The sequence below is a fragment of the Rhinoraja longicauda genome, chromosome 5 (genome assembly GCF_053455715.1).
Source record: "Rhinoraja longicauda isolate Sanriku21f chromosome 5, sRhiLon1.1, whole genome shotgun sequence".
In the NCBI taxonomy this organism is placed as follows: Eukaryota; Metazoa; Chordata; class Chondrichthyes; order Rajiformes; family Arhynchobatidae; genus Rhinoraja; species Rhinoraja longicauda.
Genome location: NC_135957.1, coordinates 4,652,957 through 4,673,672, shown reverse-complemented (window position 1 = coordinate 4,673,672; position 20,716 = coordinate 4,652,957). Strand labels below are relative to the sequence as shown.

Sequence of the window (20,716 nt, the reverse complement as noted above, 5' to 3'; positions counted from 1 at the left end):
TGTGAGTTTACATTATTGGTAGCCATCTAGACCAGGAGATCTGTTGGGCTGGCCTTCTCAAGAAGGTGCCTTTTCTCGGTGAGAGCATGAAATGGAAGAGGTCCATCTGGCTTCATTCGATGTGAACATCAAACTTTTCATTCTCTTAGCTTACAACCTAAAGGCCACTGGAGACTTTATAGACTGCAGATGCTGGAATCTTGAACAAAAATACAAACTGCTGGAGGAAGATAAATAATAGGAAATCATGATTTGATGAAATCTCTTTCTGCATTCCCAAACTTGGACAATTAAACAGGTCCATGGCTAGTGAGAGCGGGTCTGATGCACAGCCCTTTCCAGCCCACAGTCAGCCTGATTTCACTTTCTGGTTGCTTTTCTTTCTCCTCTCAAATTCCCTCTCGCACATTCTCAACTCCTCATTGCCCTATTCCTTTCTTCTTGTCTATAACATAAATACCTGTGGGCGATTGTTAATACGGTTTTCTCTGCAAACTGCCTTCGTATTGTCTCCTGTAGCAGCTGATCTGTTTTCTGGTCCACGCTGGCAGTGGCTTCATCAATGCACAAAATCTGCATGAAAAGAAAGGGTTTCAGAATGCTGGTACAAGGTGTGGCCATGGCACAACTGGAATTTGGCAGAAGGGTGTGAAGGTGAGCATAGGGTTAACATAAGATGAGCGTTTGATGGCACTGGGCCTGTACTCGCTGGAGTTTAGAAGGATGAGGGGGGACATCATTGAATAGTGAAAGGCCTGGACAGAGTGGATGTGGAGAGGATGTTTCCACTAGTGGGAGAGTCTAGGACCAGAGGGCACAGCCTCAAAATAAAAGGATGTTCCTTTAAGAAGGAAATTAGGAGTTTCTTTAGTCTGGTGGTGAATCTGTGGAATTCATTGCCACAGATGGCAGTGGATGCCAAGTCAATGGATAGTTTTAAGGTAGGGAGAGATTCTTGATTTGTGTAGGTGTCGGGTGTTATGGGGAGAAGGCAGGAGAATGGGGTTAAGAGGGAAAGATAGATAAGCCGTGATTGAATAGCAAAGTAGACTAGATGGGCTGAATGACTTCATTCTGCTCCTATCACTTATGAACTAATGATGAATCTGAGGAATCTAGAATGCAGGAGCACATGCCCAGAACAAAAGGATCAGGCAGAAGCTTTACAGTCTTGCTATATCTCGTGGTGAACAACTAAACAGCCACAGAGTGGAGGAGTTGGCTCAAAAAATACCCCCGTCCTGAAGGGTAGTGTCTCTAACTCTTAGTAACGCTGCTCAGTACTGTGGTTCTAATTCTCTTTCATTTTTGATACTGTCGCAACAAGGGGGTGCTGATTCTCAGCTTGTCAATGTTATTGGTGGCTTTACTGGTGATCAGAAGTATTTTTCTAAAATGGTACTGTCATGATTTGGGCGGATACTCTGGGGCCTCGCTGTGGCTCAGGACAATGATGTTGACCATCGTGGCATTATTATATATATATATAATATAAACATAGCACAAAAAGTAAGGAAATTTGTGTTTGGTAGATTATTTCTTTGTTGTAACAATGCTTCTTGGCAATAAATCTTATACCGTTGGAAAGCCTGTTTATTTCCCTTTTAAATGGTGCCACATTTGTAAGGAACATGCATTTGTGGGATGAGCAGCAGAGCTGAGTATATGGGTTGCGCCCATGAAAAATTGCCAAATCTTCTCTGCCAATGCCAAACAGCTTATTCTGCTGTTGCTATTGACTCTTGTTTTGAGTTTCTGGTACCTCCAGGTGCTGACAATCAGGTGCCTGATTGGCACCTGATTGGCAGCATCTGTGAGCATGGGCCCTGCTACAGTGGTCAGTAGGTGTCTGCTCCAAGAATCGGCATGCCACGTTTGACTGATCTGGATAGGGCCCATGCGATAGGGCAACTTCAAGCTGGTGTTCCGCAAAACCAAGTTGCGGCATTATTTGGAGTGAGCCCTAGTACCATCTCCAAAGTGAAGGCCAAGTTCCATATAACGGGGGATGTCAGAGACAGGCCGCGAAGTGGGCGTCCCAAGAAGACGACACCCGAAGAAGACCGTTTCCTCACCCTGTCAGCACTTAGGAACCGTAGGCTGTCTTCTACAGATCTGCAGTCAAGGTTTGCAGGACGATATGGCCGACGGCTCTCTGCCCAGACAATTCGGAACAGACTGCACGCAGCCGATCTCCGGTCTCATAGGGCTGCCAGGAGGCCTGCCATGATTGCCCTTCACCGTCAGGCCCGTTTGCGCTGGTGTCGGCAACACGTGCACTGGAACCTGAACATATGGAGGAACATTATGTTCAGCGATGAGTCCAGATTCTGCTACGGCAGTTGGATCATAGGGTCAAAGTGTGGAGAAGACGCGGAGAACGCTATGCTGATTGCTGCACCGATAGAGTAACATCTTTTGGTGGAGGCAGTGTGATGGTGTGGGGCGGCATCTCCCTCACTGGAAAAACGAGACTTGTCATCATTGGAGGCAATCTCAATGCAGAGAGAAGGCAGGAACGGGGTACTGATTGATAGTGATCAGCCATGATCGCATTGAATGGCGGTGCTGGCTCGAAGGGCTGAATGGCCTACTCCTGCACCTATTGTCTATTGTCTATTGTCTATTGAGATGAGATTCTGCAACCAGTGGCAATCCCATATCTCCACAGTCTGGGACCGAACTCTATCCTCCAAGATGACAATGCTCGCCCCCACAGAGCAGGGTTTCTCAGAGACTACCTCCAGAATTTGGGAGTGGAGAGGATGGAATGGCCTGCCAGCAGTCCTGACCTCAACCCCATTGAACACTTGTGGGATCAGCTTGGGCGTGCTGTTCGTGCCAGAGTGACCAACACAACCACGTTGGCTGACTTGCGACAAATGCTGGTTGAAGAATGGGATGCCATCCCACAACAGTGTGACCAGGCTGGTGACCAGCATGAGGAGGAGGTGCCAGGCTGTTGTGGCTGTGTATGGTTCTTCCACACGCTACTGAGGCTCCTGTTTATTAAATGAATAAATTGTTAAATTGCCAATATGTCTTGTTTCTTCAGACTTCAATCATCCAATCCACCAAACAACACCGAACAAGAGTCAATGGCAGAATAAGCTGTTTGGCATTGGCAGAGAAGATTTGGCAGATTTTTCATGGGCGCAACCCACATACTCAGCTCTGCTGCTCATCCCACAAATGCATGTTCCTTACAAATGTGTCACCATTTAAAAGGGAAATAAACAGGCTTTCCAACGGTATAAGATTTATTGCCAAGAAGCATTGTTACAACAAAGAAATAATCTACCAAACACAAATTTCCTTACTTTTTGTGCTATGTTTATATATATCAGATCAGCCACACATCTGCAAACTCCTGTAGTAAGAAACTAGGTGTGGCAGGACAAATAACTGCAAGTCATGAGCCAGGTGTCCACAAAAATGAGCCACTATTCCACGGAATGCATTCAATCACAGTACCTTGCTTTTTGTGAGAAGTGCCCTCGCCAGGCACATCAGCTGCTTTTGTCCGATGGATAATTTCTTCCCTCTTTCACCGAGCTCCGCAGTTAATCCACCTGGTATGGAGACAGACAGATCAAGCAGGCAATCTGTAAGGAACAACTTGTCGCCAAACAGAATGGGCGCAGTCATCATGATCGGGTCGGCACTTACCCATTCTGCGGGTGACTTCCAGCAAGTGGCACTGATGAAGCACAGTGTGGAGCTCATGGTCAGTGTGATGGTTCAGTGGGTCCAAATTTTCACGCACTGAGCCACTGAACAAGAACGGATCCTGTGGGATGATTGCCATATTTGATCTTGAAAAGAGAGAGAATGCCAGGAACAGAATGTGATGAAATCACAAATTAGTTTCCCCAAACTCCTTAATTCAAACCGAGAAAGTATCTGGACTCTGCTGGTCCCTGTGTAAAAGTGCACAGGACAGCAGCAAATTTCAATTCTTTGTTTATTTGTAAATTTTTCTGGATCTGGGTGTCACTGGGAAAACAATCATTTATTGATCGTCCTTAATTCTCTTAAAATGAGTAACATTTAGGAAATTTCCAAGGAGTGTTATGAATCGGCCATGTTGATACGGGTGGGTCACACATAAACCAGACGAAGATTTTCTTCCTGAGGATGTTAATGAATCAGTGGTTTTGTGGTCATAATCACTAGTGAGTAATGTTTACTAGTGTGGTTTATTATGTGGTCACGATCACTAGTGAGTAATGTTTACTAGTGTGGTTTATTATGTGGTCACGATGACTAGTAAGTAATGTTTACTAGTGTGGTTTATTATGTGGTCACGATCACTAGTAAGTAATGTTTTTGAAACTCCAGTTTATTGACCAGGGTGAAAGTAGGAGCCTGATTTCTGGATTTCTTCTGGTAATTTACAATGAAGGACGAGACATTGAGGTGAAAGGGCTGTAACTTTGAGTTGTTGCAGCTTGTGTGCTGTTTGACTCTGTCAGAGAAACAAATCCATGTCAGTGAGAGTTCAATTCAGCACGTGAAAATGGGAAAAGTGCAAACGGTGGAAAACAAATAAAAGCAGAAAATGCTGGAAACACACAGCAAATCAGTGAAACACTCAAGTGTCCTGAGGGGTAAGAAACAGTTAACTTTTCAGGTCAAAGACCCTATTGCAAACTTGCAGAGACCCCATGCCCTAACCCTTGACTCTATGCCCTCACCTTCACCTGGACCATCACTCCTTAACCTCACACCATTCCCTCTTGCCCACCCTACCTCAGCGACATATTCTAAATTCATGCCTCCAAACCTTGGCTTCAGCCAGATGTCGTCAAAACACAGGCCACCTCACCCCCCCAGACCCATACCCACCATTAAACCCACAACAGCATTCTCGTCCGTTATCTGCATAAATGTGCAGAAGAAACATAGAAATCACTTACCGAAGATCTGACAATTTGATTGTTCGTGTGTTAACATTGTCGATGAAAATCTGACCTTCAGTCAATTCCACCATCCGAAATAGTGCCAGAAAGAGAGAGGACTTTCCTGAACCTGTCCGGCCCACAATGCCAATTTTCTCACCAGGATTAATCTTGATGTTAATTCCATTGAGCACAGTGGGTAGTCCAGGCCGATACACAAGGACCACATCTTGGAATAAAATCATTCCATGTTGCCACATGGGAGAAACCTGGACACAAAAATATGCAGGCAACTTCTCAACAATTCTTTTATCGGAAAAAGATCTTAAAATGCTCCTGCAGCCTAAATGCAGCTGTTTGCAGAGGGCACTGAAAAAGAATTCTGAAAGACAGAGAAAAATGTTGTTCTCTGCAAAAGAATGTGATGGAATGCAGGGAAAGTGTTCTGCCAATTGGTAGAGAGAGCCCTAGAAACATACTGTATCTGACCTAGCAGGCAGGCATGTTCTGGAAATACAAGTGCAAGATGAAAGCATTCTCCTCAGGGAGACTGGCTGCTCCAGAATACAGTCGGAAGCATTCTACATTTAGGACACATTGTACCACCTGCAAGATGATGTTGTGAAATATTGAAATGTTCCGTGCCTGAGTATAGTGACCCCAGTGTTCAAGAACAACTTCCTCCTGCAACTATCATCCTCTTGAACCTCCCTATAACCCTAACTCTGTACCCAACCACGACAGTCTATGGTCACGCAACATCCTTTGGTTTTGACACCATCAAGGTTTAATTTACCTAGAATAACTAATAATTGATTGTATATTGATGTATATTTTTCATTGTTGTTGTGTGTAATGTGCCTGTAAACTTGCAGTAAGTAACATTTTTATTGTACTGGTTCATAGCTGGTGTATATGACAATTAACTTGACAAATATGACTTGAGAAAGGGAAATTGTATGGTGTGGGAATTGGCAGTAAGGTTCTGATACAAGAAGCACTCGCCCATGGATGATGTGGCATCGTTCTACCCCCCAACTGCGGATGTTGTGAAGCTTTCCGCTTCACAAAGACGCTGCGACACACTACTCTAGGTCTGATCACACTTGGTGCTACAGTAAGATTTATTACTCATACTTCAACTACAATACAATAATGGCAAGGACATTTGGCTTCCTAATTGCTTGCTGTGTTTTTCTGCCATGCAGCATACATACCAAGATCTCTCTGTGCAAAAGCATTTGATCATCGTTTCAAAGTGAAATGAGTTTTCTGACCAACCTCTACATTGGATGGACTATATCCAAAATATCCACATGGTGGAGCAGGCACAAGGAGCAGAAGAGGCTCCAACTATTTCTTGTTATTGTTGTACTTCATCTGACTTCTTGTCTATTCACATAATCTATCCATATCCCTTTATACATTCTGTTGTCACAGCTCACCTTTCCATCTAGGTTTGCATTGCCAGAAGAAGGGATTCAGATTTTGCCTCTAATTCATAAATAAAGACATTAAGTAACACAGCGGGAAGTAAAGCTGCTTACAGCACTCTAGCTCTTACAATTGGAAAATATTGTTTTATAAACTTGTGTTGCATAACAGGAAAGTAAGATGGAGACATCTCTGGGTCAACTCGTTCCTGTTAGAGCAAAGGGGGAGGCTGGCTTATGAGGGATATAGAGGCTCTGGTCAGGAAAAAAGAGACACGAGTCAGGTATTGGCAACTGGGATCAGGCAAGTCCCGTGAGGAGCATTGAGAGTGTAGGAGTACACTTACAGGGAAATCAGGAGAGCAAAAATGGAAGATGAGATATTCTTGGCAGATAAGGTAAAAGAGAATTCTAAAAGACTGTAAGTAAGGAGTAATTTCTATAAGGGTAGATTCTATAAGAACAAAACATAGAGAATAATCCCCTTTAGGATCTGTGTGACCAGCTTTGTATGGAGCCACGGGATATGGGCAAGGTCTTAAATGAATACTTCTCTTCTGTATTTACCATACAGCAAGTCATGAAAGCTAATGTGTTCAGGAAGGAGAACAATGATGTCCATAAACATACCGATATTACACGAGAGGAGGTGTTGGCAGTGTTGAGGCGCATAATGTTGGATAAATGTCTGGGGCCTGACCAGGTCTATCCTCGGACATTGTGGGAAGCAAGGGGAGAAATTATACGGACCATGAGAGCTATTTTTGTATTTTCCTCAGCCACAAGTGAGCTACCAGAAGACTGGAGGGTGGCTAATATTGTGTCATTATTTAAGATGAGCCGCAAGCACAAGCCAGAAAACTACATTGGTCAGCCTAACATCAGTGTTTGTCAAGTTATTGAAGGGATTCTGAAGTGCAAGATCTACCTGCATTTGGAAAGGCAAGGACTAATTAGGGATAGTCTGCATGGCTTTGTGTTTGGTTAATCGTGTCTCATGAATATGAGTTTCTTGAAGTGGTAGCCAAGAGGACTGATGAAGGCAGAACAGTAGATGTTGTGTATATGAACTTCAGCAAGACCTTTGATGAGGTGCCCTATGGTAGGCTGGTTCAGAAGATTAGCTCGCTTGATTCAAGCTAGGTTAGCTCGGTATGCTTTGGTCAATGGACACAATATTGGCCTGGTGCAAGGAGTCAGAAGGCAGTAGCGGAGGGTTGTTTTTCAGATTGGAGGACTGTGATCAGTGGTGTAACATGTGGATTAGTGCTGGTTCCGCAATTATTTGTCAAATATATTAACAATTTGGATGGTCAGTGGCATGATCAGGAATTTTGCAGATGACACCAAAATTGGTGTATGGTGGACAGTGAAGAGGTTTGCCTTGGGTACAACAGGATTTAGATCAACTGGTAACATGGGCCAAAGAATGGCAGGTGGAATTTAATTCAGACAAGTACAAAATAATGTATTTTGGAAAGTTAAACCAGGGCTGGACTTACAGTACATAATGAATAGAAGTGACGGGAGTGTTATAGTACAGAGATACCAAGGGGCACACATATATCTAAACACTAAAACTCTCATTTGTTTGTTTGTTCCTGAACTACAGCCAAAACGGTACACGATAGCGGTGCTGGCTCGAAGGGCTGAATGGCCTACTCCTGCACCTATTGTCTATTGTCTATTGTCCCTTTGATGCTAATGGAAGTTTCATTGAAATCGGTTATATTTTTAAAGTTATTCCCATCTTAAAGTTTAAATCTATCTCCTAGGGAGGGTGGGAGGGGGGGAGAGGGGAAGGGGGAGGGAGAGGGGAAGGAGAGGAGGGAGAGGGGAAGGAGAGGAGGGAGAGGGGAAGGGAGGGGGGAAGGGTGGAGGGAGAGGGGAAGTGGAGAAGGGAGAGGGGAAGGAGAGGAGGGAGAGGGGAAGGAGAGATTTTAGATTTATTTTAAAAGGGGAAGGGGAGGGGGGAGCGGGAGGGGGGAGGAGAGGGGGGAGGAGAGAGGGGGGGAGGAGAGGGGGGGAGGAGAGGGGGGGAGGAGAGGGGGGGAGGAGAGGGGGGGAGGAGAGAGGGGGAGGAGAGAGGGGGAGGAGAGAGGGGGAGGAGAGGAGGGGGAGGAGAGGAGGGGAGGAGAGGGGGGGAGGAGAGGGGGGAGGAGAGGGGGGAGGAGAGGGGGGAGGAGAGGGGGGAGGAGAGGGGGGAGGAGAGGGGGAGGAGGAGGAGAGGGGGGGAGGAGGAGAGGGGGGGAGGAGGAGGGGGGGAGGAGGAGGGGGGAGGAGGAGGGAGGGGAGAGGAGGAGAGGGGGGAGGAGGAGGGGGGAGGAGGAGAGGGGGGGAGGAGGAGAGGGGGGGAGGAGGAGAGGGGGGGAGGAGGAGGGGGGGAGGAGGAGAGGGTGCTGCACCAATGCAGGAGAGGTTTGGGCCCAACGGGTGCACTTGGTCTAGTAGTTCCCTAAACGTGGCTACACAGTTAGAGAGGCTGCCTTAATCAGTTGGGGCACTGAGTACAAGAGTTAGGACATAACAGCATGGCTGTTTAAGATGTTTTGAACCTGGTGTATGTATGCAGTTATGGTTGCCATAGTATTCAAAGGATAGGGGTAAGTTCAAGAAGGGGTCAGAGAAGGTTCACAAGGATCTTGCTGGGACTGGAAGGACTGGGTTATTAAGAGAGACTGGATGGGCTGGAACTGTTTTTCCCGGAGTAAAGGAAGCTGAGGGGTGACCTTATAGACGTTTATTAAATCAGGAGGGGCATAGATAGGGTAGACAGTCACATTTCGTTTGACAAGGTAGGATAGTCTAAAACGAGAGGGCATTAGCTTAAGGTGAGAGGGGAAAGGTTTACAGAGGACATGACGGACAGGTTTTTCACTTAGAAGTGATAGGTATTTGGAACGAGTTGCCAGAGGCAGGTACTATTACAAAGTTTAAAAAATATTTGGAAAATACATGGATAGGAAAAGTTGAGAGGGAAAGAGACAAACGTGACTAGTTGAGGAAGGTCAGCATGGACGAGCTGGGCCTGGTTCTGTGCTGAATTACTCTATGACTTAATATACGTCCTCTAATCAGTCCTCTATCCTGTACATACATGTTACTCAACCCCAAGAGCTTCTACTTTGTGTAATCATCTTTTGTTAAGTATCTGAGCAAATACCTTTTGAAATTCCAGACATGCTGTGTCAACTGTTTCTCTTTTATCCATCCCCCAAAATTCCATTAGATATAACAAATATCATTTTCATTGCTTAAACAATGAACTGCAGATGCTGGTTTATAAAAAGAGACACAGTGCTGGAGTAACTCAGCAGGTCAGCAGGCATCCCGGGAGAGCATGGATAAGTGATTTTTTAGGTCGGGATCCTTCATCAGATTGATTGGGGGGGGGGGGGGAGCAAGCAGCAAAAGAGGAGGGGCAGGACAAAGTCTGGCAGGTAATAGGTGGATATTGGTGGAGATTTTATAGATACATAAAAAATGCTGAAGAGATGCATGGGTCAGAAATCATCTGTGGAAAGAAAACAGAGTTAATGTTGGCGGATGGAAGACCCTTCATATTTCTGCCTATCATGAATCAGCAGTCTGATGAAGGATCTCCCATTTGAAAGTTTATCTCTATGTTTTTCACAGACACTGCCTGACCTGCTGAGTGTTTCCAATGTTATATTCAGAGCTATACATCACAAATACAGGCCTTCTGCCGACCAAGATGGCATATTGGGCAAATCCCATTTGGCCAAAATCCTTCTGAACCCTTCCGATCCATATATATGTCCAAATTTCTGATCAAAAGTAAGAATTATATAGGTTCGTCTACAGCTCATTCCAAATATGGATTACCCCAAGTGGAAAAAGTTGCCCCTGAGGCCCTTCTTAAATCTCCCCTCTCGCGTCAACCCCATAGCCTCTAGATTTTGTATCCTTTACCATAGGACAAGACTGTGAGCATTTACCTTATCCATGCCCCTCATGATCCTGTACACTTCAATAATGTCACCCATCAGCCTCCTACGCTCCAAAGAAAAAAGTCCAGCATATCTAATCTCAGAGTTAAATTCCATTTGCCATTCCTTGGTCTACCTTCACAACAAATCTAATCTTGTTATAAATTTAGATAACCTTCCTCATTGATTAGTATACCACCTATTTTGGTGTCAATTTCGAATTTACAACCAAATTTACTATATAGCTGGTCATGCAAATTGTTGATGTTTCTAACAAACAATAGCAGACCCAGCAATGATCTCGTGCCTCCAATCAAAACAATAGCCCTCCACAACTACCCTTTGACTACTTCCTTTCAGCTAATTTTGAAACCAATTGGCTAGTTCTTTTTGAATTCCATGCGATCTAACTTTCCAGATTAGTTTACCATGTGCTACCTTGTCAAAATCCTTGCGAAAGTCCATATAGAGAACATTCACTGGCTTGCCCTCATCAATCCTTCTGGTGACCTCTTCAATAAACTGTCAGATTTGTGAAACACAATTTCCCATGAACAAAGCCATGGTAACTATTTATAATCAGTCTGTACCCATCCAAATGTTGGTAGATTCTATGCTGAAAAATCCCTCAATAAATGTTCCACCACTGACGTCAGGCTGGTTGGCTTGTAGTTCCCTGGCTCCTTCCTGATGCTCTTCTGTCATAATGGTGCACCATTATCCAACCTCCAGTCTTCAACAACTTCACCTATGGCTACAGACAATGCAAGTATCTCTGCACGAACCGCCATAATTTCCTCCCTACCTTCCCACAAGGTGCAATGATGTACTTGGGCAGTCGCTGGGGATATCCATCTTAATGCCCTTAATATACGCCCTTACCACCTCTTTCCCAATTCGTATATGAAGACATCACAACTCCTATGCCTCATTTCCCTAGCTATTATAATCATCTCCTCAGTAAAATCAGGTGAGAAGTATTCATTCAACATCTCTCCGGTTCTACAAAAATACCGTTCTTTAAGGGACCTATTCTTTCGTTAGCATCCTTTTACTCTTAATAGAATTTCTTGGGATTTTCCGTTACCTTGCCTGCCAGCTCCCTGTATGTCCTCTTTTTGCCTTCCTGATTGTCTTCTTAAATGTACTCTTTCACTTGTTATTCTTGAGGAGCGATGCTCTTGATTCTGAATGCCAAAGGTTGACGTATGCTTCCTTCTTTTTCCTGAACCACAGCCTCAACATCTCTCATGAAGTAGGGTTCCCAGAACTTGCCAGCCTTGCCTTTCATCCTAACAGGAACATGCTTCCCCTGTACTCTTACGAAACGTTTTCTGTTTTAGTTTCAGATTTTCAGAATTTCCTGATTTCCAAATGTATATAATTAGGTAGATTCTGTGCAATCATAGGCAAAACAAGTCAGCATTCACTCCAGTGATCCAGTATAATAGTGCACGCTCTGGTAATCCCTCTCATCTTCAGCTTTTCATACAACAACACTTACTTACACCCTCCCTTTTTTTTTCTCCCATCCACCAATTTTTTTCTTACCTCAAAATTGGCATCCTGAACCTCAGTGGGAATTTCAGTGGTATATTCATCCAAGCGCTCCACACTGACCATCTGTGTTTCAGTTTGTGTGAAGCTAGAAATTACTCCAGAGAGTAGGCTTGTGACTGACAGGGCGTAGGACAGGGCAAGACCCACTAGACCTGCGATAGAGAAAAGCATAATGGTAATTACCACCCCAAGGTGAAACACACTGGTGATTGAAATGTGAAGACAAATTAAGTCAATTTTGCATATGTTTACAAAGGTTCAAAAGAATAAGATTGCATTGAAAGCTACAAAATTGAACTGGACAGTCTGGATGAAGGAATGGATGTTCCTGATGGCAGGGGAGTCCATTACCAAAGGCAAGAATCTTAGGATAAGGGACAAGCCACTGTGGACAGAGTAGGACTCAGATGAGTTAAAATGTCCTTACCCAGAGAATTGAACCTCTGGAATTCACCAGCGCAGAAACCAGTTGAAGTCAAACTGCAAAGGGACTGCACTGAACCGCCCTCTTACCAGCTAGAGTGTGGTCCTGATCTACAATCTACCGAATTGGAGACCTCTAAACTATCTTTAATCGGACTTTATCTTATCTTGGATGTTCTGGTATGAAACACCTCATCTTGGGCGCAGATGCGGCGTAGACAGAGGAATTGGGAGTAGGGGATAGAATCTTTGCAGGAAGCAGGGTGGGAAGAAGTGTAGTGTAAGTCAGTGGGTTTGTAATAGATGCCAGTCGATAGTCTATCTCTTGTGATGGACATGGTGAGATTGAGAAAGGGGAGGGAGGTGTCAGAGATGGTTCAAGTGAATTTGAGTGCAGGATGGAAATTGGTGGTGAGGTTTATTAACCACCAATTTCCATCCTGCACTCAAATTGCATGAGTTCTGCATGGCTGCAGGAGGTAGCACCGATGCAGTCGTCAATGTAACGGAGAAAGAGTTTGGGGATAGGACCAGTGTACGCCTGGAACAGGGATTGTTCAACGTACCCTACATAGATGGGGCCCATGCGAGTGCCCATAGCTACGCCTTTGATTTGGAGGAAGTGTAAGGAATCGAAGGAGAAGTTTTTAAGGGTGAGGACAAGCTCTGCTATGTTTACATCTGAGTCATTTAGATATATCACAAACAGCAGAGGTTCCAGTGGTCACAGACCCCCAGCCAGAATAATGTCATTCCAGCACAACCCTCTGTCTTGAGAGAAGAGTGCAGGGGCCTTGATGAAGGTCTTTGCATTCCCTTTAGCCACAGACGAGGTACCATATCACGGAGAGCAGCCAATGCTGTTCCTTTGTTTAACAAGTGAAACTGGGATAATCCATGACATTATATGCCAGTGAGCCTCACGTCAGTGGTGGGAAACCTTTTGGGGAGGATTCTTTGCAATAGGATTTACATTTGGAAGAGAATGGGTTAATTAGGGACAGTTTGTTGAGTTTTTTGAGGAGGTGCTGATGGTGATTGATGAGGGTAGGTCAGTGAATATTGTCTACATGGACTTTAGCAAGGCATTTGACAAGGTACTTCATGTTTGAAGAAGGGTCATGACCCAAAATGTCATCTGTCCATTTTCTTCCACAGATGATGGCTGACCCACTGAGATCCTCCGGCAGTTTTGTTTTGCAGATTTAGAGGAAATTTTCTACAAGAAGAGGTTGAACAAACTTGGATTGTTTCCCCTGGAGTGTCGGAAGCTGTGGGAAGACGCGATTGAAGTTTATAAAATAATAAGATAGAGAGTCAGAACCTTTTTCCCCAGGGTGGAAATGTCAAAGACTGGAGAATACGGCTTTAACATCAGAGGGTGAAAGTTGAAGGGAGGTTTTTGGGACAGGTTTTTGTGCATAGAGTTTGGTGGGTGCCTGTAAAGTACTGCCAGAGATGGTTGTGGAAGCAGATACGATAGTAGCATTTAATTGGCTTTTAGATAGGCAGGTAAATATGCAAGGAATGGAGGGATATGGATCAGGATAATGTCAATTTGCATTGTGTTCGACACAGGCATCATGGACTGAAGGGTCTGTTCCTGTGCTGCACTGTTCTATATTCCACTTGAGGCATGATGGAATATGGGGTACCAGTAGCGATCCAGCCCACTGCGGGATGGATGTGTGGAAGACTTTGAAGTCAGAGCTGTTGCTCTAGGTCTGGGGAGGGAGTTCACTGCCTCTGGTGGCACTACTGCCTGTGATGGTGGTGTTGGTGATGTGGCGTGGACACTCTGTGCTACTCCCACGATCGTGCTACTCGTCCTGAAGTGCTAACATCTTACCAGGGTTGCCACGGCTCAGACTGTGCTCAATGACTGCAATAAGAGCAATGGAAGTCACCACAGTAACACCAACCATCTGCAGCCTGATGTCAAGCCACTGCATGGCGGTATTGGCAGCATAAAGACAGCGCTGGTTCAGCTCAAGACGATGGTTGTTCTCCTTCTCAAACCTGAGGGTGCAATGAGCTTGCAATTAGCCAACAAATGAGACAGTGCATCACATCCATGTTCACAAAAGGGTAAAAAGATCATTCAGGAACAATGGGGAAAAGTGATATGCCAGCACGCTCAGCATGAGGTGGGGTGGAAAGGAAAATCACTTTGACGTTTGTTTGGGAACCATGCTGTAAATGAGAGCTTTCCATTTTAAAACAAAGTACCATTGCAAAGAAGGGAATCCCCAGTTCCATGTGCGATGTATCCCAGGTTGCCTTAGAAGGGCAAGGGAGGAGATTGCTGGTGGGCTGACAGAGATTTTTAAATCTTCTCTAGCTATAGGTGAGGTGCCAAATGACGGAAGGACAGCAAGAGTGGTTCCATTATTTAATGGGCCTGATAATAGACAATACACAATAGACAATAGGTGCAGGAGTAGGCCATTTGGCCCTTCGAGCCAGCACCACCATTCAATGTGGCAATTCAATGATAAGCCTGGTAATTATGCAGCAGTGAATTAATATCTGTGGTAGAGAAATCATTGGAAACAATTCTCAGAAACAGGATTAATCTCCCCTTGAAGGCACATTCAGTGTTGGGTTTATTCAGAGGAGATCCTGTCCAACTAATTTGATGTGATGTAATTTTTTGAGGAGGTGACCAAGTGTATCAATGAGGGCAGCGTTTGATGTTGTCTGCATGAATCATCTAGTAAGGCTTTAACAAATCTATATTTGACCACATGGAATCCAGGGAAAGTTGGCAAATTAGACAGCAAATTAACGTGATGGAGACTTTGTTTTTCAATTGGATGCCTGTGACCTGTCACAGGAATCAGAGTGACATACGTTATGCACATTAATGATTTGGATTTGAATGTACAATAGTGCGCTTGCAGATGACAGGGTGGTTTGCAATTTTGATAGTGAGGAAGGTAGTCTTTGCCTTCAAAATGATACTGATCACCTGGTTAGAGGGGCCTTAAAAATGGAAAATGCAATCTAATCCTGAAAATGTGATGTGTTTTTTTCTGAGGACAAATGAAGTTAAGATATAAAAATGCATGGTAGGATCCTTGAAATTACTGAGAAATGGGTGGGACGGTGTCGATATCCAAGAATCCCTGAAGGTGGCAGCAGAGGTAGGGAAGACATAAAGGAAACTTGGCTTCATTACCTAGGAAGAGAGCAGAGAGTTTTGTACAACTTTATAAAACACTGGTGTATTAATATTGTGCTTATGCTTTAGGGCTGCTTCTTATACTTATAACATCTGTAATCCCAGTATAAAAATTATAATGCTTTATTTTTAATTGTCTACTGTATATCATGTTGTGACTTGTGAGCAAAACACCAAGGCAAATTCCTTGTATGAATACATATGTGGCTAATAAGTGTAAAAAAATAACTGCAGATCAAAGGTATTTATTCACAAAATGCTGGAGTAACTCAGCAGGTCAGGCAGCATCTCAGGAGAGAAGGAATGGGTGATGTTTCGGGTCGAGACCCTTCTTCAGACTGATATTTGGCTAATAAAATGTATTCAATTCAATTCAATCTGTGGTAGGAAAACTACTGCAGAGGATTCAGAGGGATAAGATATAAATGCATTTGGATAGACATGGATGATTAGGGATAGTCACATGGTTTTGTATGCGGGAGTTTGTGTCTTACGAATCTGATTCAGTTTTTGAAGAAGTAATAAAAAAGTTGATAAGGAACAAGGACCTAGACTTGCCGTCAGCAAGGCCTTTGAGAATGTTCCCACATGGCAAGCTGCTCTGGAAGGTCAGATCGCATGGGACCCCTAGGTAACGATACAGATTGGCTGTATGAAAGGAGGCAGCGGGTGGTGGTGGAAGGTTGTTCTATGGATGGGGGCCTGCATCCAGTGGTGTGTCTCAGAAATCATGCTGGGCCCATTGTTGTTTGCCATCTATAGCTATGATCTGGATGAGAATGTACAAGGCAAGATGAGTATGTTTGCAGATGACACTAAAATAAGGTGTATCTCAGACAATGAAGATGGTTATCAAGAATTATCTTGATCTTAATCAGTTGGGCAAGTGGGCCGTGTAATGGTAAATGAAGTTTAATTGAGATAAATGTGAGAGGTGTACTTTGGGAAGTGAAAACAGAGCACAAACTTCACAGTGAATGGTGGGGCCCTGTGGAACAGATAGATCAAGAAATACATAGTTCTCAGGCGGTGGCTTTGCAGATAGATATGACGGAGAAGACGACATTTGGTGTAGACGCAAAAAGCTGGAATAACTCAGCGGGGCAGGCAGCATCTCTGGAGAGAAGGAATCAGTGACGGAAGGGTCGAGAACAATGAACAATGAATAAAAGATATGCATAAAAGTAACGATGATAAAGAAAACAGGCCATTGTTAGCGGTTTGTAGGGTGAAAATAGCTTCAGGTAGCCCCGGCATTCACTCTCTCTCCATCCCTCCCCCACCCAAATCGCACTAGTTTCTCATTTTCACCCTACAAACAGTTAACAACAGCCTGTTTCCTTTGTCATCGTTACCTTTTTGCATATCTTTTATTCATTGTTCTTTATCTCTCCACATCATTGTCTATATCTTTCGTTTCCCTTATCCCTAAGCAGTCTGAAGAAGGGTCTCGACCCGAAACATCACCCATTCTTTCTCTCCAGAGATGCTGCCTGTCCTACTGAGTTACTCTAGCTTCTTGTGTCCATCTTTGGTTTAAACCAGCATCTGCAGTTTCTTCCTACTCAAGACATTTGTTATGCTGGCCTTCATCAGTCAGGCAATTGAGGACAGAAGTTGGGGCATAATATTACTCATCCATGCCAACCAAGATGCCAAATCTAAGCTGGTGAGGCTACATGGAGTACTGTGTTCAATGTTGGTCATCCTACTCGAGGAAATATGTCATTAAGATGAAAAGAGTACCAAGAAGAATTTTACAAGTATGTTGCCTGGTCTGGAGTGCCTGAGCTTTTGGGAGAGATTGGGCAAGCTAGGACTTTATTCCTTGAAATGCAGAAGCGGAGGTGTGGGTGCTTCAGATCATGGGGAATAGATAGTGTGAATGCACAAACTATTTTTCCCTGGGTAGGGGAATCAGAATTAGAGGGAATAGGTTTAATATGAGAGGGGAAAGATTTACTTGTTTTTTTTACATGGTATAAGCTGCCAGAGAAAAAAGTTAAGGCAGGTGTAATAACAACATTTAAAAGACATTTGGGCACATACACAGATAGGAAAGGTTTAGAGGAATATGGGCTAAACACGGGGAAATGGGACTAGCTAAGATGTGGCGCCTTAGCATGGACGAGTTGGGCTGAGGGGCCTGCTTCTGTACATACAATATGATCCTATGGCCCAGCTGGAGTATTGTACATGGGTCTGGTTGAACACTATATGAAGGATGTAGACACAAGGAGCTGCAGATACTGGTTTACCAAAAAAGACAAAAGTGCTTGAGAACTCAGCAGGTCAACCAGCAGCCCTGGAGAACATGGATAGGCAACATTTCGAGTCGGGACCCTTCTTCAGTCTGAATCTGAAGAAGAGTCCTGACCTGAAACGTTGCCTGTCCATGTTCTCCAGAGATGCCATCTGGCTTGCTGAGTTGCTCCAGCACTTTGTGTCCATATGAAGGATGTGGTTGCAGGGTGCAGAGTTTCAGGTGCTAAGTAGGCGAGGTATATTTTCTTTAGAAGGCTGAGGGAGCACCTAACTGAGTTTATCAATAGATACTGAGGAATGGCTGGCCTTCGCATAGGAGTCAATAAATAGAGGGCATCAGTTTAAGCTATTTGATAGAAGGGATCTGAGGTGGAATTCTTTCCACCAGAAAATGGATGGAATCTGACTGCACTGCCTGAGGATCTAGAGATTCTCACATTTCAGTACATAGATGAACATTTGATACTGTTGATGGTCAGCACCAACATGTGGGCTGAGAGGCCTGTTCCAATGCTGCGTGACTCATTGTCTCACTGCTTCCCAAACAGCTTACCTTGGAACAGCCCGCGATGCCCGAATAGTGGTGAGACCCTTCAGTGTCTCAGAGAACTGCGTATAGATTGGGGAGAGAGTGATGGCAGTGAAGCGCTTTAACTCCCTTGAAGTGAAGCGGTAGTAGCGTTGCAGGTAGAAGTAACCGATGGCAAGTGGCATCAGAACCAGCATGATCCATGGCAAACTGTAGCTGATCATGAGCACCATGCCCAGCAGGCCAAACAAAGTGGCGAGGAAGATGTTGAGGATAAAGGGAAGTGTGTCGTCCACACTGTAGAGGTCAGATGAGAAACGGTTCACAATGCGTCCAATGGGAGTAGTGTCAAAAAAGCACAATGTGGCCTAAAACAAAATGAAAGGCAAATCAGGCCCTACAATCTCCAACGGGATCCCACTACTGGCCACATCTTCCCATCCCCTCCCCTTTCTGCGTTCCGCAGAGACCGTTCCCTCCGTAACTCCCTGGTCCACTCGTCCCTTCCCACCCAAACCACCCCATCCCCAGGCATTTTCCCCTGCAACCGCAGGAGATGCAACACCTGTCCCTTTACTTCCCCCCTCAACTCCATCCAAGGACCCAAACAGTCTTTCCAGGTGAGACAGAGGTTCACCTGCACCTCCTCCAACCTCATCTATTGTATTCACTGCTCTACATGTCAACTTCTTTACATCGGCGAAACCAAACGCAGGCTCGGCGATCGCTCCGCTCAACACCTTCGCTCAGTCCTCCTTAACCAACCTGATCTCCCGGTGGCTGAGCACTTCAACTCCCCCTCCCACTCCCAGTCTGACCTTTCTGTCATGGGCCTCCTCCAGTGCCATAGTGAGGCCCACCTGAAATTGGAGGAACAGCACCTCATATTTCGCTTGGGCAGCTTGCAACCCAGCGGTATGAACATTGACTTCTCCAACTTTAGATAGTCCCTCTCTTCCCCTCCCCCTTCCCAGTTCTCCCACTGTCTTCCTGTCTCCACCTATATCCTTCCTTTGTCCCGCCCCCCTGACATCAGTCTGAAGAAGGGTCTTGACCCCGAAACGTCACCCATTCCCTCTCTCCTTGATGCTGCCTGACCTGCTGAGTTACTCCAGCATTTTGTGAATAAATACCTTCGATTTGTACCAGCATCTGCAGCTATTTTCCGACACTGCCATTGTATTTGTTCATTTCCCTCTCTAATGCTTCCGTAGCTTCCATCATCTAGCAAAGCAAGGCGAGCCCACAATACCGCCGTGAAGCTTCTGGCAGACTGCTGCAGGGCTTTGCCTCCTGAACCACCAGAATTAAATTTCAACTATTCCATAGGGTTTGAATATGCAGACCATGCACAGTTGCATGTGAGCACTGAATTTAGTCTTTCCCTGCAACTTTTTCTCTTCTAATTTCTTTTGTCAGGTACTGCTGTATGTGATAAGGCAAAGCAAAGTGTGACTGGGCAAGTAAAATACTCCCCAGATGCTATCCTTTAAAGCTGGAGACCGTCAAAGCCTCCTCGCTCGGTCAATCACAGATCAGGAACTGATCCTTCATGTCACAGTCATCGGGCATGGAAAGAAGCTCTTCAGCCCAACTTGCCCATGCCAATCAAGATGCCCCATCTACATTGTCCCACCTGCCCGTGTTTGGACCATATCCCTCTAAACCTTTCCAATCCATGTACCTGTTCAAAGATCTTTTAAATATTGGAACAAGGAACTGCACGTGCTGGTTTATGTCCAAGTGTTGAAGTAACCCAACAGATCAGGCATCATCTCTGGAGAACATAGTTGCGGAGTTCCGCAGGGCTCGGTGCTGGGGCCGCTACTCTTCACGTTGTATATTAATGACTTGGACGAGGGGATTCAAGGCTTTGTGGCCAAGTTTCCAGATGATACGAAAATAGGTGGAGGGGCAGGTAGTGTAAAGAAAGCAGGGACTCTGCAGAAGGACTTGGACAGGTTGGGAGAGTGGGCAGAGATGTGGCAGATGGAATATAGTGGAGCGAAGTGTGGAGACATGCATTTTGGTGGTAGGAATAAAGGCGGAGATTATTTTCTAAATGGGGTGAAAATCCAAAAATCAGAGATGCAAAGAGACTTGGGAATGTTAGTGCAGGATTCCCAAAAAGTTAATCTGCAACTTTAATCTGTAGTAAAGAAAGCAAATGCAATGCTAGCATTTATTTCGAGAGGACTTATATATAAAAACAGGGATGTAATGCTGAGGCTCTATAAGGCGCTGGTCAGGCCACATTTGGAATATTGTGAGCAATTTTGGGAACCATATCTGAGGAAGGATGTGCTGGCTCTGGAGAGGGTCCAGAGGAGGTTTACAAGAATGACCCTAGGAATGAGTGGTTAACATATGATGAGCGTTTGTCGGCACTGGGCCTGTACGCGCTGGAGTTTAGAAGAATGAGGGGGGACCTCATTGAAATGTACAGAATAGTGAAAGGCTTGGATAGAGTG

General features: G+C 44.8%; 1 protein-coding gene across 3 annotated transcripts in view; it reads right to left on the bottom strand.

Moving 5' to 3' along the window:
* The window catches only part of abcc10 (ATP-binding cassette, sub-family C (CFTR/MRP), member 10), an 89,301-nt gene that overhangs the window by 1,109 nt on the left and 67,476 nt on the right, over nucleotides 1-20,716 (bottom strand). For all 3 annotated transcript variants that reach the window (XM_078398803.1, XM_078398802.1, XM_078398805.1), the window contains exons 15-21: nucleotides 18,270-18,613; nucleotides 14,117-14,286; nucleotides 11,836-11,996; nucleotides 4,920-5,170; nucleotides 3,670-3,815; nucleotides 3,475-3,572; nucleotides 461-573 (exon numbers count right to left, since the gene is read on the bottom strand). In XM_078398803.1, the coding sequence (XP_078254929.1) occupies nucleotides 461-573; nucleotides 3,475-3,572; nucleotides 3,670-3,815; nucleotides 4,920-5,170; nucleotides 11,836-11,996; nucleotides 14,117-14,286; nucleotides 18,270-18,613 (1,283 nt within the window). The remainder of the gene's footprint in view (nucleotides 1-460; nucleotides 574-3,474; nucleotides 3,573-3,669; nucleotides 3,816-4,919; nucleotides 5,171-11,835; nucleotides 11,997-14,116; nucleotides 14,287-18,269; nucleotides 18,614-20,716) is intronic.